The sequence below is a fragment of the Amyelois transitella genome, chromosome 5 (assembly GCF_032362555.1).
Source record: "Amyelois transitella isolate CPQ chromosome 5, ilAmyTran1.1, whole genome shotgun sequence".
NCBI lineage: Eukaryota > Metazoa > Arthropoda > Insecta > Lepidoptera > Pyralidae > Amyelois > Amyelois transitella.
The window spans coordinates 3,901,745-3,918,069 of NC_083508.1; the positions used below are offsets into that span (position 1 = coordinate 3,901,745).

General features: G+C 35.6%; 3 protein-coding genes across 3 annotated transcripts in view; all 3 read right to left on the reverse strand.

Annotated features, from left to right (window-relative positions):
- Positions 1 to 937: 937 nt before the first annotated feature.
- Positions 938 to 3,415, reverse strand: LOC106137958 (odorant receptor 49a-like). The gene is made up of 4 exons (XM_013338923.2): positions 3,322 to 3,415; positions 2,354 to 2,522; positions 1,765 to 1,976; positions 938 to 1,581 (listed from the first exon to the last, which is right to left on the reverse strand). Exons 1-4 carry the CDS (start codon positions 3,371 to 3,373, stop codon positions 938 to 940), a joined length of 1,077 nt encoding a protein of 358 aa, XP_013194377.2. The 5' UTR covers positions 3,374 to 3,415.
- A 1,932-nt stretch (positions 3,416 to 5,347) lies between these two features.
- Positions 5,348 to 16,325, reverse strand: part of LOC106138894 (adenosine receptor A3) — a 55,146-nt gene continuing 44,168 nt past the window's right edge. The window contains exons 2-3 of the mRNA XM_013340189.2: positions 7,274 to 7,485; positions 5,348 to 6,434 (exon numbers count right to left, since the gene is read on the reverse strand). Of these exons, the coding sequence (XP_013195643.2) occupies positions 5,739 to 6,434; positions 7,274 to 7,485 (908 nt within the window). The 3' untranslated portion in view covers positions 5,348 to 5,738. The remainder of the gene's footprint in view (positions 6,435 to 7,273; positions 7,486 to 16,325) is intronic.
- On the reverse strand, positions 14,115 to 15,919 carry LOC106138904 (prisilkin-39-like). Its single transcript, XM_013340201.2, has one exon. The coding sequence runs from the start codon at positions 15,780 to 15,782 to the stop codon at positions 14,628 to 14,630; it is 1,155 nt and encodes a 384-aa protein (XP_013195655.2). The 5' UTR covers positions 15,783 to 15,919; the 3' UTR covers positions 14,115 to 14,627.

Genomic DNA, 16,325 nt, shown 5'->3' on the forward strand with positions numbered 1-16,325 from the left:
CGCCTCTTTCCCGAAGGGGTAGGCAGAGACTACTTCTTTCCACTTGCCACGATCTCTGCATATTTCCTTCGCTTCATCCACATTCATAACTCTCTTCATGCAGGCTCGGCGGTTTCGGGTACTTTTGACCTGAAATCTGATGATGGTTCAGACATTCCTAAAACCAATTCCATCCTGACCTTTGTACTGAAATTATAATAATAACATATACGTATCCATCGAACTATATCAATGCAAAACATATACTTGACAGTGATAAGTAAAACTACTATTACTGTCCACTGTTTGGTAACTTCTTTTGACAATTTGTAGTCTTTGAAAATCATTTCATAAGAGTAGACATTTTTTGTGTTAAGGTCAGACATGATATTAGTCTAACTGTAGGAAAATGAACATGAATTAGGTAGTTTCTGCAGGCTGAATTGCTAATGACTATATTGCACTATATTTTGTGGCTATTTTTGGCTGGTGCGTGACTAAGAACTATTTGCTGAGAACCTTGAAAAACCTAAGTGACACAATAGCATTATAAGTAATATTAGAAATGTGTAAAACTCATCTCGATTTATTTATTAGGGTCCAAGTAGATGATGATAGTGGATAGATAGGATATAGACTAGAGAGTTAGTTATTTATCGTCCATATGTCTATTGACATGAAACTTAGGGTTTAGATAAAATTATAATACTTGTACTACCTTATGTATGAAGCAAAATTCCTAAAAGACGAGTATAAATAAACGACTAATTAATTACTATAAGATTTATTAAATGTACATAAAATCGTGAAACGATACCTACTAGTGAAAAGATGTAGTCTGTCTACCCCTCCGAGAAAGAGGTGTGATTTATAATAAATATATGTCACGACAATTGTAATTTGAATCATTTTCAATCATGATCGTCTTGAAGTTAACAATATGTATAATCAAGAAAAGTTAAAGTTTGACCACGGTAACGAATTTGAACATAGCCTGCAGTGTGGTTGCGAATGTGTAAATGTTCACGGGCACTATATCCGCCGCCAGAAGTTCCACCGGCTGCTGAGCCTGACGAAGCATCACGAACACCGCCTTCCTCTCATTTACCTCAAAGCGTTCCCAACCACACCCATATACCGCTCTTTCAAATAACTCTGATGCATCAATCAACCTCTGTCCAAGGAAATTGTAAAGAAAGAAAACTACGAAACAATATAGCAAAATTGGCATGAAAGGCAGCCAAGATTGAATCGGTAAGTAGAAGAAGAAACTGATGCAGACAGCGTTACCGAAGAAGTTGATACCGATTGGGACACTATAAAGAGTTTTCAAATTACCGACAATGTCTAACAAAAGTACATGCCGTCGAATCATGAACGGCAGCTTTTTCTTGACATGTTTGTTGTTCTTGATATCAAAGTGCTTGGCGCTTGTAAAACTGAGCATTTCGTCTGACATCATCTGGTACATTACAGCGGTGTGACCTATCAGGAACACCAGCAGGGCTTGGAAGTTAAGCACGACTGCCATTATAGAAAGTTCTTCGGCAAGGAGAAGAGTTTGACAGATCTCTCGATATGGGCTTGAGTTTAGTGGGAATCCTGAAAATTTATAAAATCCATTATATGTTTTTTGGTTCTAAACACAGAAAACTAAAAGCAACATTTTTTCAATATTATATATTGCCGAGAGGTAACATAGCCAGTAAATTTGATGAGTACCTTTATAGAATAAATGATAAAGAGTCTCAGAGGACGAAATAGAGAATCTACACCTTAACTTACCAACACAAGGCCGCATGCTATACTGACTACTGACATCAATTCTAGCAGGAATGTAAATGAAAGCAGCGTTTGAGCAGTTCATGAAGTAAAACGTTAATATCACGACTTTAATGAGAAATAACGCCCTTTCGTGTTTTTTTAATAAGAACTCTGCCGTCCTCGCCATCTCATCTGATTCACGGACTTTACGTACTACTTCTTTTATGAGGGGTCTGTAATAAAAATATAGAATCTATGAAAATATTTTTTTAATTATTTATTTACATAGGTGACATGATAAATATGCATCTATCTAAATAATTAAGAGGACACTGGCTGTTTGACTTTTAGATATAGAGATATGAAACTCCATAAACCAAAAATGATTAAGATTTATGGAGAAGTAGGAATTACCCGAAATTTCCATGGGAACGGAAAAAAATGATTTTTTGTTGAATGCGTGCCCGCAGCTCCTGGTGTACTCTATTGATACTATCTTCATCTTATATTTTAGAGCCAACTCCTATTAGTTGAGTTCAGTATGTTTACTTTTTCTCTCTATTCCAAAAAAAAAACAATCCTGCAGCACTATTATTTTTGAATAACTTACCTTTTCGTAAGAAACCAATAGCTGTTATTGGCAGTGAAGCATAGAATGGAGACACTGACCAAATTCTGGACGAGGTCTCCGACATTCTCAGCATCCGAAGTCCAGAACACCACGCTGCCTGCGCCGTACACATACATCAGCAAGCTAATATGAATGCACCAGAATGACACTGGAATCAGAATTGTTCATTATTCAGTCCAATCAGAATTAAGATACCCATTTCTACTAACAAGTATTTACTTGAATTTTATCGTATGATGGTATCATTTTTAGTTGACGTTTAAGAGATTAGCCAACATTACAACATAGCCAACCTTTGATTTTTTAAATATAACTTGCATCTTGGTGGATACCTTTCTGGAGAAAATAAAATAAATTAATTTATTATTCACAAGTTTTTTACGAAACTTTCATAAAAACCTCGTAATTGCCGCTCAACTAGAAATGCATATAAACGTGGTCTTTGCATTTATGTTACTTTTAGAAAGCCAATACAAAATAGAAAAAGAAATGACAGTACCTTCAACATAATTGCACTTTTCCCTTCGAAAGCGCAACACACAATAAAACTATACACAAATTGATCAGTAATAAAGTTATTATTTCAATGTTTTGATTTTATTCTGTTGACTTTTATTCTCAAGTCTGGCAAAAAATATTTTAGTGATACTTTACATGCCATGAAAAGGTATGGTTTTATAATCAGCTGCCTTACTGTAATGAAGAAGGAATCCAAACCTTCCACTGAGTAAGAAGTTTGATACGATTTTGAAGTCTTTTAGTCGTCTTCAAAACAAGATGGGATCTACTAGGTATACTTCACCAAAATTTACGAATGTTCATGAGGCAATTTTTATTAGGACTTTCTATTGTAACCAAAAAATAAAAGGAAAATAAAACGTATCCCATGACAAGGTTCATGATTAGCCCGCCCTACTTCCAAATTCTTTTATTCGCAATATACAAACCCTGCACTTTATCCTTCAAAATTGAAAACCCAGCGACGGTCGGAACTGCCATTACAATCTGCAGGAGATTTTCACAGCTGTTTTCAGTGAGACATGTTTTCATATAATTCAATCTCTTTTTAATACTCAACATTATCCTGGTCCTATTTTCTTCAGTAGGTTAATGTATCCGATGATATAAAAGTGAAGATTGAAAATATTGTCGAACATTTACATTATAATAAGCTTATTTTAATTAATGTCCTCGCGACCTTTAATCAAAGCTTACGACAATAATAGCTACTTGAATTACTTACGCTTTCTTGTTTCTCTTGTTATCTTTTTTTTCATGTCCAATTCTATTTCAATATAAATTCATGTACCTATAGATATTGTTCACTGAAGATTTAAAATATACATACATGACGTCTCTTTTTGTTACGGGATATACAGAGCCAACAATCTCCAAAAGACTCCACATAATACGCTCAACTGGATTATTTAAAGATAATAATGAAATTTACATAGGGACAGGAGGCTTAAGCCCGTCTACAAGCAGAATCTTAAGTTTTACAAGAATTTTCTTGAATTGAAATGAGCGAGAAGAAAAACTGAAAAAAAAATATACAAAATACACATACTAGATCGATTTAATAATACTTTTACTGAAAGATAGATTAAATTATTGAAATATGAAACTCAATTTCTCCGTGGATGTCGAAAGACTGACAAGAGAATAAACACTTTCACCTAAATGTAACAGCCACAGGTAATAGAGTAGCTCCCTGTTACTTGACTTACCCCCTCATGGATCCTGTCTCCAGAAAAACGGAGCAATGACCGAAAGAAATGAATTCAAAGCCGTCAATAGCGATGATAAAAACAAAAAGACAAACAATATTTTTATTATATTATGCGAAAGAAACGTAAATCAATAGTAAAGGTATAATTTTAATTTCCATAATTAAAGTGTTAAATCAAATTACATGGGATGGAAGTACTCATAAGAGGTGTTATTAGCATTTGATAATAAATATAATTATAGATTGTAATCACACCTTTAAATGTATTTCTTTCAAATGTGCTACTAAGATCTCTAATGGAAATTTATATTAGGTATCTGAATTTAAGAATGACACTTGTCCGTCTATGGATATAGAAGCTATGTATGCTATGTTTGCCGTGTGGTTCCCGGCAATACAAAAAAAGAATAAAACCACTCCATCACTTTCCCATGCTTATAAACTTAGATAGGCTTACAAACTTGGGATTCTTTTTTAGGCGATGGCCTAGCAACCTGTTACAATTTGAATCTCAATTCTATCATTAAGCCAAATAGCTGAACGTGGCCATTCAGTCTTTTCAAGACTGTTGGCTCTGTCTACCTCGCAAGGGATATAGACGTGACCATATGTATGTATGTCAGAAAGTACAGTTGTTAAGAAGTTTAGCGGATGAATAAACTAAGTACACCTAAGTAAACCTAAGTACTGTGTAACCCAAAGGTTGATCAGCTTCCAAGGATCGGGTCCATTCACTTATAAGATGTAAGCAATGAGACACAACTTAAAAATAGAAATATCTCAATAGTATACATCGTCACAAAAAAACCATTAGGATCTGTTTCTCACTGTACTGTGTTTACAACACAGCAGCAACCCGCCATCTATCGCAAAAGCATCAAAGTTTCAACACGAACATTATATCATAGATGGCGTTGTGATCACTCCTTACTTTTACCCTCTCAGTTCGATACCTAGATGGCTATAGGTATTCAGTTAGTGTTGGTTGAAACAGATGTGAAAATTACCTACAAAAATTATTGTGGTTATTTTATTACAAGGTCATTTTCGTTAGAATGTAAAACTTCTTGTTCACTACTAATGCAATTAAATTTTTGCTAGTTCTTTGCTACTGAGAGGTATACAACATTTATACATAATTTTTTTCTCAAAATGATTTTCAATAAAAAAAATATCAGAATTAATTGTTCTTAAATGTAAACTCTGTGATAAATAAGTAAAACACGTCTAATACTGCCATGTATATTTCAAGCAACAATTGACTGAATCTTCTCAAAAGCAAATTTTAACAGACTTACAGCACATACATTTATTAGGTAAGTTTAAAACTCGACATGTCTAAAATGTAAATAAATAGTAAAACTTTATAAATACTATCCGTTCAACTACTTATTGTTTAGAGTTTGATTAATTTGAATCACATCAGCACTTCATTAAAGCAACAACATAAAAAATATAGCTTTATGGAATCTTATCAGGTACTTATAAGCAAAACTCTGCAAATCTCATAAGGAAGTATTGGTATGACTCATCTTTGGTAACAACGTCTCACGTAGACCTAAGGGAATGTCTTTGACATTTAAAGCTTCGTTTTCATGTGACACTATACGCCGGCACCGACCGGCACGCCTCGTGTCAGCTATCTCCACTAACACTCCTCACTCGTCTGATCAACTCCTCAACTCTTTTGTATGGACTTTGACCCCTTTCCTCGCTTACATCAATAAGATAGGGGCCGTTCGATTCCCTGCCTTCAGGAGTATGGTGGCCGCTTGAGCTATCTGTAATTCTATTCAGAAATGGCTCCACATCAGGCACCGCGGGTGCCGAAATACTCACAACTCTGCTTGCCTCAGCAGCCGCCGTTTCAGCTTCTTTCTGCCTGAGCCAAACTGGAGAATTAACGTATACTTTTGGTCGCTCCCTCAGAGCGTTACATCTCTCTAACGCTGGCCTCCTGACGGGGACTGGCGGTCTGTATGCTGCTGGTATTGGTACTCCTCTTCCAATAATAGTACAAAGAAGTCCCTTAAGAGCGGCTCGGAAGTCTTTCAAATGGTACGCGTAGAGTAATGGATTAATCGCAGAGTTTAGGTGGGAGAAAATGATACAAAAGTAAGTGAGAGAATTTGGGATATCCAAATCAGGCTTGAACGTTTTGATAGCGTTGATGGTATAAAGAGGTATCCAACAGATGATGAAGAAGAAGACGATGATAGCGAGGTTTTGCGTCGCTTTGACCTCGCGTTTCTGAGCTGCCCCCAAGACACGGAGCATGGTGCCTCCAGCCATACGTCCTCGGCTACCTTCTACCGTCATCACCTCACTCATCTGAAACACGAAAAGAAATTATGAAAGAACTTTGGAAATATATAAAGAAATTTAGAGAGAAATTTTACATATATCACATGTTTAATTTTTGGTTGTGGGAATGATCGGCCATCGGATTTCAGGGAAAGGACCATTCTGAAATTCTTCCTATGTATTTCGTAGGACACTAACAACTAGTGTATTATAAATCCCAACACAAGATTCGCTTTAAGCAGACAGCCGACCGTAAAATTTAAATATTTTCACGTGATAATTTCGAAAATGAGAAGGAATAGTATTAAAAACTTTGACATGTGAGCGTCACTTGTGCACACTTTACATGAAATTACCGAGCGCATCCGTCACCATTTGATTCAGCAATAACAATGCCATATCGCAAATGTGACGCCTGGGGCAATTTATATGTCTACTCTGACAAATAGGTAACACTAGCTTTTACTCGTATATTCGCACGCTCGAGTTTTACAAAAAAAAATCTTATTTTATTGGGAATATCACGGCAAGTATTGTTTTTACTGAGACAAAAAGTACCCTATGTCCTTCTTTAGACATTTAATTATAAAATTCAAGAAGACGACTGTTCAGTAATAACACGAGAACCCACAATAAAACAAACCAACAATTAAACTTTCTTCCGTATTTATAATATTAGTTTAAGAACACTATTACGACGCCACTTATAAAACAATCAAACAAACATCTAATTCCAATATGGGTTTCCCAAAAGTTGAGAAGGTCGGGCGAGACTTGCTTTGTGTAAAAACCTTACTTACCCAATCTAGGATTCTGGTCCAAAGGCATTCACTAAACACTTCCATAAAAGAATTCTCGTTACAAACCTGTTTAACAACGACTCTGTAGATATGAGCATAGAAGCCAGCCAGAAGCACACTCGGGGTGACAATTGTGGCGAAGTACAGGAACAGCAGGTAGTTGTAGTCCATGACTTCCACGAAGTAGCACCCTGGAGCAGCCTCCACGTCCGCGTGCCAGCCGAACAGTGGGAGTAAACCCACGAATGCGCCAGACACCCAGCAAACGGAGATTATAACTGAAAAGTACACATGAATTGAATACATACATACATATGGTCACATCTATATCCCTTGCGGGATAGATAGAGCCAATAGTCTTGAAAAGACTGAATGGCCACGTTCAGTTATTTGGCTTAATGATAGAATTGAGACTTAAATAGTGACAGGTTGCTAGCCAATCGCCTAAAAAATATTTCCAAGTTTGTAAGCCTATCCCTTAGTCGCCTTTTACGACATCCATGGCAAAGAGATGGAGTGGTCCTATCCTTTCTTGTATTGGTGCCGGGAACCACACGGCACATGAATTGAATTGGTACAAAAATCAGTGTGAATACTTTTCCGTTTATAAGTATTTGTCTTGATAGCTCGCATCGTTCTGTGGTTTTATTTATTATTATAGGCAAAAAAATGGTACTACCATATTATTCGCAATATCACGGTATTCCTACTGCCTGCGTTTTAAATAGCTTGAACTTGTGTATCAGGTTTATATTTAGAAACGGCTATCAAAAACGCAGGTAGTTGTAATGCTATAATATAAGTATCCGTGGTACACCTGCGAAGCAATCTCTTTTACCTTATTTTTACATCTATTGCTTTAAATATCATTGACTAATTGAAAAGCGCGCTAGCCACTAAGGAAAAAGTTCTTAATTATTTAAGACATAAAAAATTTATAGCTATCGTCGATTCTGTATTTTCTTGTCCGTGTGTGTGCTGTTTGAATATCCCTTACGAGGTAGACAGAGCCAACAGTTTTGAAAAGACTAATAGCCAGTCCATCTGTGCGGCTAAAATAGTGACAAGTTACTAGCCCTTCACCTACAAGAAGAATACCAATTTATAAGCGTTTCCCTTAGTCACCTTTTACGACATGCATTAGAAAAATGTGGCGTGGTCCTATACTTAAGTGTCGGGAACCACACGGCTATATTCTGTTTCTCTTAAATAATTAAGTACTTTTTTATGTTAGTATCCAGTGCGTTTTTCAATTAGCAGTCCAGCAATCCATTGTTTGCATACTCATAATGCATCAGAGGCATACGTCATAAATCTATAAAATTAATAAAAGGATAGATGTAAACATAGAATAAAAATTTCGCGATGATCATAGCATTTTCTATGGTGTTCTCTTCAGCTCGCTTGATACAGATAGCTGTCCTGTGTAAGTATCTACAGAAGTAAGTAGGTATATGTATAACGACGCATTCTCATTTCATTGTAACTTATCCCGTGTATACTTATTATGAGTCATTCGTACACAATTCGCCACACGAGTTGAATGTATTTAGACTATTACGAACAGAGGAATGAAAACCTTGCTGAGAACAATGATGTTTATTCAACTTATATCCTTTTGTTTTTAAGAGGCGATGCGTTCAGAATAAGTATCGTCGCGAATTACAACGCCAATACCACTGTAAGGTGGTCATTTATGAATATTCGGAGGATTTGAGCCGAGTATAAAAATAACCAGATACCTTTGCTCCGTACAAACATTTACGTTAGCGTACGTACTCCAGAAATCCAAGTATTCTTAAATATAAGTACTACATATTGTATCCACAATAGAACAAAAATAGAAACGCGACTTTATGCATAACAATGTTTCTTCTTGTACGCTGGGGGCGAGCAACCTGTCACTATTTCAATTCCATCACTAACCATACAGCTCTGTCTACCCCGCATATGATATAGACGTGATTATATTGTATGGTAAACAATGACGCAGAAATTTCGTACTTACACGTTTAGTTGCAAGTCTAATTTATTTGTCGAACCTTACACGGTTAAAGGGCATGGAATATGTTCTTTATTTATTAGAATTTATAAAACATTATTAGTTTCTTACTTCATTTATCAGTTGAGTACACGCGGCGACAATTAAAGATACATTAATAAACTCAATAATATTGTCATTAATATCGAATCCATGACAATAATTACCTACTTCTGATTGCTTCGTTGCAGTAGTAAAGAATAAACCTCTTAAAACCTTTCCGTAGATATTGTAAAAAATTGCAAGGTACGAAATCTTCGAAACATAACTCGATGCCTTCCAATCCCTCTCGCAAAAAAATCGGCCTGAGGCAAATATGTATCTGCTAGTATTTTCACATACCTAAATCTCTATTATCATATTGTTTAAGTACCTACCTTCCCATGCGTGGGCACTTCACAGCGAAGTGAGATAGGCACCCAAAATGATCTAATTAATTAGTAACCATTTACCCTCTTATCTTACTAAAAGCCAATTAGCATCGTATTGAAGCAGCAGCGTCGATAGGATGGCTGATGATGATAAAAAAATACTTTTCGGGAATGCCCCGACTGGGTCTTAAATAGACTGTATGTAGCACTGAATCTTAATTCTATCAAAAACTGGCTAAACGTTCCAAGTCTTTAAATTATTGGGTGTCTACTTAATTATAATTTCACTACATAATAATAACTATCATCAACATCACTACATTTGTGGGAGGTGGAAACGTAGTTTAAAAGATAGAAGTTTATTATTTTCTTAATAAAATGTAGAATAATGAATCTGTTTCAGGTGAAGCAAGACGTTAAAATAACACACATTTTTAGGACAGCCGTGTTAAACTAGGAAGATACCATAGACACTGTTGATAAACAGTTATCTTTTGAAAACTGGGCTAAATAAAATGCGATAATAAGGTAGACATTCGGAGATAGCTTGAATGGCATTCTTGGAATTGTTGTTTTATTAAACAATTACAACTTCGCATTGAATTATCATTGGATGAATGCATGGTTGGTGAATGTTCTGTGTACTCAGTTGTCTCAATATTTGTCATGATTGACTCCGAGGCTGCAAAATATGTTAACTTGAGTTTAAATGACAATTTGTAAATCGCGATCATAGAAAATTCCTGGATCAGAGGATAATCGGTACACTAATAGTTTAATCTGAATTCGGTGTTTTCAACCCTGAATCTGGATGGATCTGGAACCCTGGATCTCAGATCCTAAACTTGACTAGTAAATCAAAATACTTGAAGGATTAATTTAATGTGATACAAGAGAATAAGAACTTTGGTAAAGTACTTAAATAATATAGATTACTTAACTGTTACATTAACTTAGGTATTGTTATCTCGTAGATTGCAAACCTACACACGTTTTGGTTTGCAACCAAGAATTAAAAACGAATGCTGTTTATATATTTTTCTCCATAGCCGTCCGACACGACCAATTGTCAAAACAATGTCTTCAATACAATGTAAATATTATAACCGCCTGGCGAATTGCTTGCTTGATATTAACCAAGCAAAACAGTCTACTTTCGAAGGCCATTGGCACAATTGTTACTACTTATAATGCCAATCAGAAGCATGCAAACATGAAATACTTATTAGTCGTCGTTTTTGATGCAGGTAGGTAAAGGTGATGTCTTCCATTATTATATTGCAATACCCTAGTTTCAAGTATCGTCGTTATATATCGTAATTGACAAAGACTGCATTTTTTCCACTTGCCTCAATCGCTGTATAATTCTTCTGCTATTCATAAATATTTTTTATGCGAATTCGTCGATTCACGGTGGGAAATACCTGACCTTTCACCAGACTTCCCCCATTTGGTCAAGTCCTCTTCCAATGTCTCGCTTGATCTCACCCACTCGATGAGAATAAACTGAACATATAGAACTACAGCAACACAAGAACTTTGTGTTTGTGTGAAGTCCATTATGCCAAGGTAGGTATAGGAAGTGTGACCTTAGCTCACAGTTCGACTTGTAATATAAATAAATATTTGCTGGCTTTGGGATTAAATATTATCACTTAAGTTTGAAACGATTTTACTACCTCATTCGGGGTAAGTAATAACGTTTTACATGAACTGAAAAGCTTGACTGCTTTCGAGCGACATCAAAAAGTCGGTTAAAAAGTATTTTTCGTGAAAAAAAAACCAAATGGTTTAAGTTGTAAAATGTAACAGATTAGTAACTCTCGTTCCACTAATATTAACTGTTCTACCTATACTACTTTGATAATTTAAAACATTAATCTATGCTAATATTATAAAGCTGAAGAGTTTGTTTGTTTCAACGCACTAAAATCAGGAACAAATTGTTCGAATTGAAAAATTATTTTGGTGTTGAATAGACCATTTATCAAGGAAGGCCTAAGGCGAAGAAATAATGGAGAATGTGAAAAATATCCGGGAAAATTATTAATCCTTGAGGGCTTCAATGATGCCTACAATAACTATTCCACGCGGACAAAGTCGCGGGCACAGCTAGTGATGATATAAAACAGCACTCAGTCAGATGCACATACATAAAATCACGCCTTTTTCCCGGTGTAGGCAGAGACTACATCTTTCCACTTGCCACGATCTCTGCATACCTACTTCTTCCGCTTCATCCACATTCACAACTCTCTTCATGCAAGCTTTCGGGTACTCTTGATCTGTCATTTTGCCAGGAAGTCTTTAATTTGATCAAGATACGTTCGTCTAGGCCTTCTCACTTCGATCTTCAAAGGTCAGATCAAAATATAAAAAAAGGGAGTTAATAAATACAGAAAAACATACAAAATAAAAATAATATATATGAATACGATACAGATTTCCTTGTACAAGGTTTTAAAGGTCACACATCTCGTACCTCTCGTATCTTCAACTCACGGTATGTTATTTTTGACTTTAAACGCGACTGGATACAAGCCATGTATGGTACTTATTATTATTTTTCATTCTTCTTTCTCTCTTCATTTATTTAAAACATAAAATTATCAAAGAAAAAACGCGTTCGCAGCATGACGTTTAGATTCCCGCCAAAAACACCAAGCAGAGTAATAGTTACATACGTGTAGATCGGGCTAATCAAATGATCTTTTGCTCTGCTATTTGAATTTGTTGCGTTTTGGTGTTTTTGGAAAAAAATATGTATAAAATATAGTAAACACTACACTTAACCTATACGAAGACTTGGGCGGGAACTCGAACGTCATGTTGTTTGTGCTGTATTATTTTTATTACATCTGTAATTTCATTTTGCTTTTTCTTCTCATTCTATAAATTAATTTTAAGATGTATTTTTAAACAAGAAGACGCAACAAGATTGTTAACTTTTATTTCAAATACCTAAAGAAATAGACTATAGGAAGAGCCTATTTGCAACGTGAGCGGTAAGCCCTAGGGTTCCTCAAAACATAGGGTCTGTTATACGTATTATACACACTACCAGGACACTCCATTCCCTTATCGAGGACCAGACTCCAGTTGCTTAAAGTGAAGCTATTTTTAACATAATTTAAAGCATAATAATTGTTATCGTATGAGATATCGCATATAAAGCATAAAACGATGAGTCTACTTGTGTCATCACGTTATTATTTGTATAAACTAAGACAGACCATTTATGACGAAAAGGAATGCATATTTATTTTATCCTTCTATTGCTAATTATCTTACTCGTAAAACAAAATTAATTTTGTGACATAATTTGAATTCCGCCCTCCTATGCATAATCCTATATATCCTTGCAACAAAAAACGCCGTCCAGTAATTTTTGCGTGAAAGAGTAACAAAACAGAAAGACTAACCCACAAACATTGCATTTAACTTATATGATAAATAGTTGAGTACCCTTAACGAGATGGAATAATGCGAAAAGAAGAAGGTAGGTACACTAAAATCGTGGCAAGTGCATGGTTTAGTCTCAGTCTACCCTCCTAAAAGAAGTGTGATTTCTATGTATCTATAGCAATATTATAAGTATGCTATTTCAATAAGCCAGCTTACCACGACACTTATATATGAGAATATGATATTTTCCTCAAACTACTTAGAAATCAGCATAACATGTATGTGGGATATTGGAATAATTTGAGTAGAACAGTTACCGAAGATGGTGTAGATGATACCATTTAACCATCTTCGGATAGTACCTAATTTGAGTCATTTGCGTATTATCCTAAAATAGCATTTCTGATAATGTCTACTAAATTTTCTTCAGGTCATCCTCTCAACATTCCTTTATTAAATTAAGTGGGTATATTAGTGACCAATTTATGAAAGCGCACAGAAAACATAATGAATGACAAGTATTTTAAAATTCGTAAGATTTATGGTTTCCCGAATACTATTTTTTTACTACAATGTTTACGATCATTTACGACGTCACAACTAAAACTACGTCAAGTTAGTCAGCTGGTTAAAAAGATTAGTCATCAGATGACATCTACTGTGTAGTTATCGGGAAACTGAGCAATAACAATTGCAGTTAGGGAAACCACGGCAAAGCCGGTGAATAAAGATATGTAGTTATTTGACGTTGGTATTTTTACATGACAAATTTGAGTTTTTTGCGAGCAAATGAATGATGATAATTTCAAATATTTTGCTGAGTTAAAACAGAGCGATTGGTCAAAGTTTTAAGTAAATCGGTACAATGCTTTCAGAGATCATGTTATCAAGAGATGCAATAGTGAAATAATAAAAAATAATCTGGTTTGTTTGGTTCTAATAATTAAATTTAAACTACAAATTAAATAATACAACTCTGACGATAACTAAAATCAATACTAGGTACCTAGATCGTCTGCTCATGGCGGTACCTAGGCACTTATTACTTGCAAAGTGAATACTTTTTAATTACGAAATAAAATAAATGAGATAATAAGAATAAAAACATTTACTCATTAGGTATATCCATGGTATATCACAGAAATTCTTATCGTGGTTTTTACGAGAATTTTAATAATAACTGCACAGTTCATAATATTTTTAGCAATCAACATATTTTATAAAAATTTTAAAGTAAGTACACAACGAGGCTATACTAATTAATTCTCTTTAATTTTATTTTAGTATTCAAAATGAACCTAAAATAATGTATTCAATTAGGTAATAAAGGACAATGTACACATTTCTACTATGTTATTGATTTTGTATATAATAGACTAGACTGTAATTTAGGGCCAAAATTATTATGATACATTTAAAAGATGCATAATTCAATTAACATGAAAAAAATATAACGAGAACATACATAATTGGTGAGCGATTTGCTTATGATCTTGATTGTCTAAGCGGCGTATGATACTCCTAGAATCTTCTGGAAAGCATATTATCGAACAACTCACTATTCAAAGTTCAACATTTTAACATACCAAAACTCAAACCTACATTAATAAACAACAAACGCAGCAATAATAACTGTCAATACGGCGAACGTAGGAATATTTTGCACAGCGGAATTTTTACGCAATGATTGTTCTGCATATGCTTGCAATAAGCCACAATCCACTGACTTTCGCATGTTTGATGTAGGGGATGTCTTTATCACGTAACACTTCATCTTGGGCGTTACCGCAATAGGCGCGCCTTTCACTTCCAAAGCATTGACCGTCGTCGTGTTTGTTGTTGTCGTCGTGACAGTGACTGATGACGAAGAAGTACTATTAGCTGCATTATCAGTAACATTAGTCATCACTAGTGTTCCATTTGGTAACATGACTTCGCCCCCCGTCGGAGCTACCGGGTTTGTCATATTGACAATTGTAGTGTTGGTCACTGTTGTTGTTACAACGGTCATATTGTTGCCCTGAGCATTTGGAGCTACGGTGGTCGTTGCCGTGTCTTGATATATATAACTGGATATAATCTGACAATCAATTCTCGTTTCCTCGTAATCTCCATTATCTTTCCTTATGCCGAATTTACAAACTTCACCTGGTTTGGCTTGGTAGGTCTTATGACTCTGGCTGTTTGCATACACGCCGCCGGCAAGGACACCAAGATTTAACAACGCCAGACCAGCCAGTAGTGTACCGTATTTACTTCCTGAATCCTTATATTGGTAGACATATGTAGGTGGAGCACTACGATATACAGGGTAGTGGACTTGGGTACCAGACGGACTAACGTATCTTATTTGTTGAGGAGGACTGTAATGGTAGTGATTATTTATTGTCGTATGAGTCGTATGAGATGTATGCGTCGGTGAATTGGGATAATTATTATTCGGCTTGTAGCCTGGACTTGGGTATCCGTGGGTTTGAGGTCTCGAACCTGATCCTGATAAACCACCCGAGGATGGGTAAGAGTGTCCTCCCCCTCCGCCTGATAGCCCCCCGGAACTTGGATATCCATGACTTGGAGGTCTGTGACCGGTGCCGGAAAGACCTCCAGATGACGGGTATGAGTGATGGCCTCCACCTGACAATCCACCTCGGTTGCTAGGGTAACTATGTCTGCCTCCAAATCCTCTAGCACCGATGATCGGATCGAACAAAGCGATCACGAAAAGAACACACAACAGTGTCCGGGTATGTTTAAACATTGTAACTTTCCTTATAACAACACTTCACAACACTAGGGGAAAGCGATGGCGTTGTTTACGGCACAAAAACGCACAGCACTCCTACGCATACGATCGCTGCTTCGTGAACTAAAGTCAATAAAGTGGGACGAGGGCAGGCGGTGCACAGTCGGTGCAGCTGTCTCACATTTGTGTTGCCATTACTAAAATTATATATGAAACAACTATTTCTAAATTTAGTTACTTTATACGTTAGAGTACTTTTACAAAAACAATCTAAACAAACCAATAAATTAAATAACGTGCGCCATGATAAAAATATAATAAATATCTCAAATTCTGCTCCGCCATCTTCATAAAATCCTCTTTTTACTGCCATCTAGCGGAAATCAAGTAAACGATCACCATACTTCACGATGCTTACAACTCGGTTGATAATTTATATTATTTTTCTTCTGCCTCTGAATTGAAAATTCAATTTAATACAAATTAATTGTAGTTGTTAATACAGAATGATAGGTCAACTCAACAACTCTACACGTGCATGACATTATACACCAATAT

Excerpts from the sequence above, each read along its gene's own strand:
- LOC106137958 (XM_013338923.2), bottom strand. The coding sequence starts at position 3,373 with ATGGCAGTTCCGACCGTCGCTGGGTTTTCAATTTTGAAGGATAAAGTG. Across the intron at positions 1,977-2,353 it reads TATTGGTTTCTTACGAAAAG|ACCCCTCATAAAAGAAGTAG; the intron begins GTAAGTTATTCA and ends TTTTTATTACAG. Across the intron at positions 1,582-1,764 it reads TAGCATGCGGCCTTGTGTTG|GATTCCCACTAAACTCAAGC; the intron begins GTAAGTTAAGGT and ends ATAAATTTTCAG.
- LOC106138904 (XM_013340201.2), bottom strand. The coding sequence starts at position 15,782 with ATGTTTAAACATACCCGGACACTGTTGTGTGTTCTTTTCGTGATCGCT.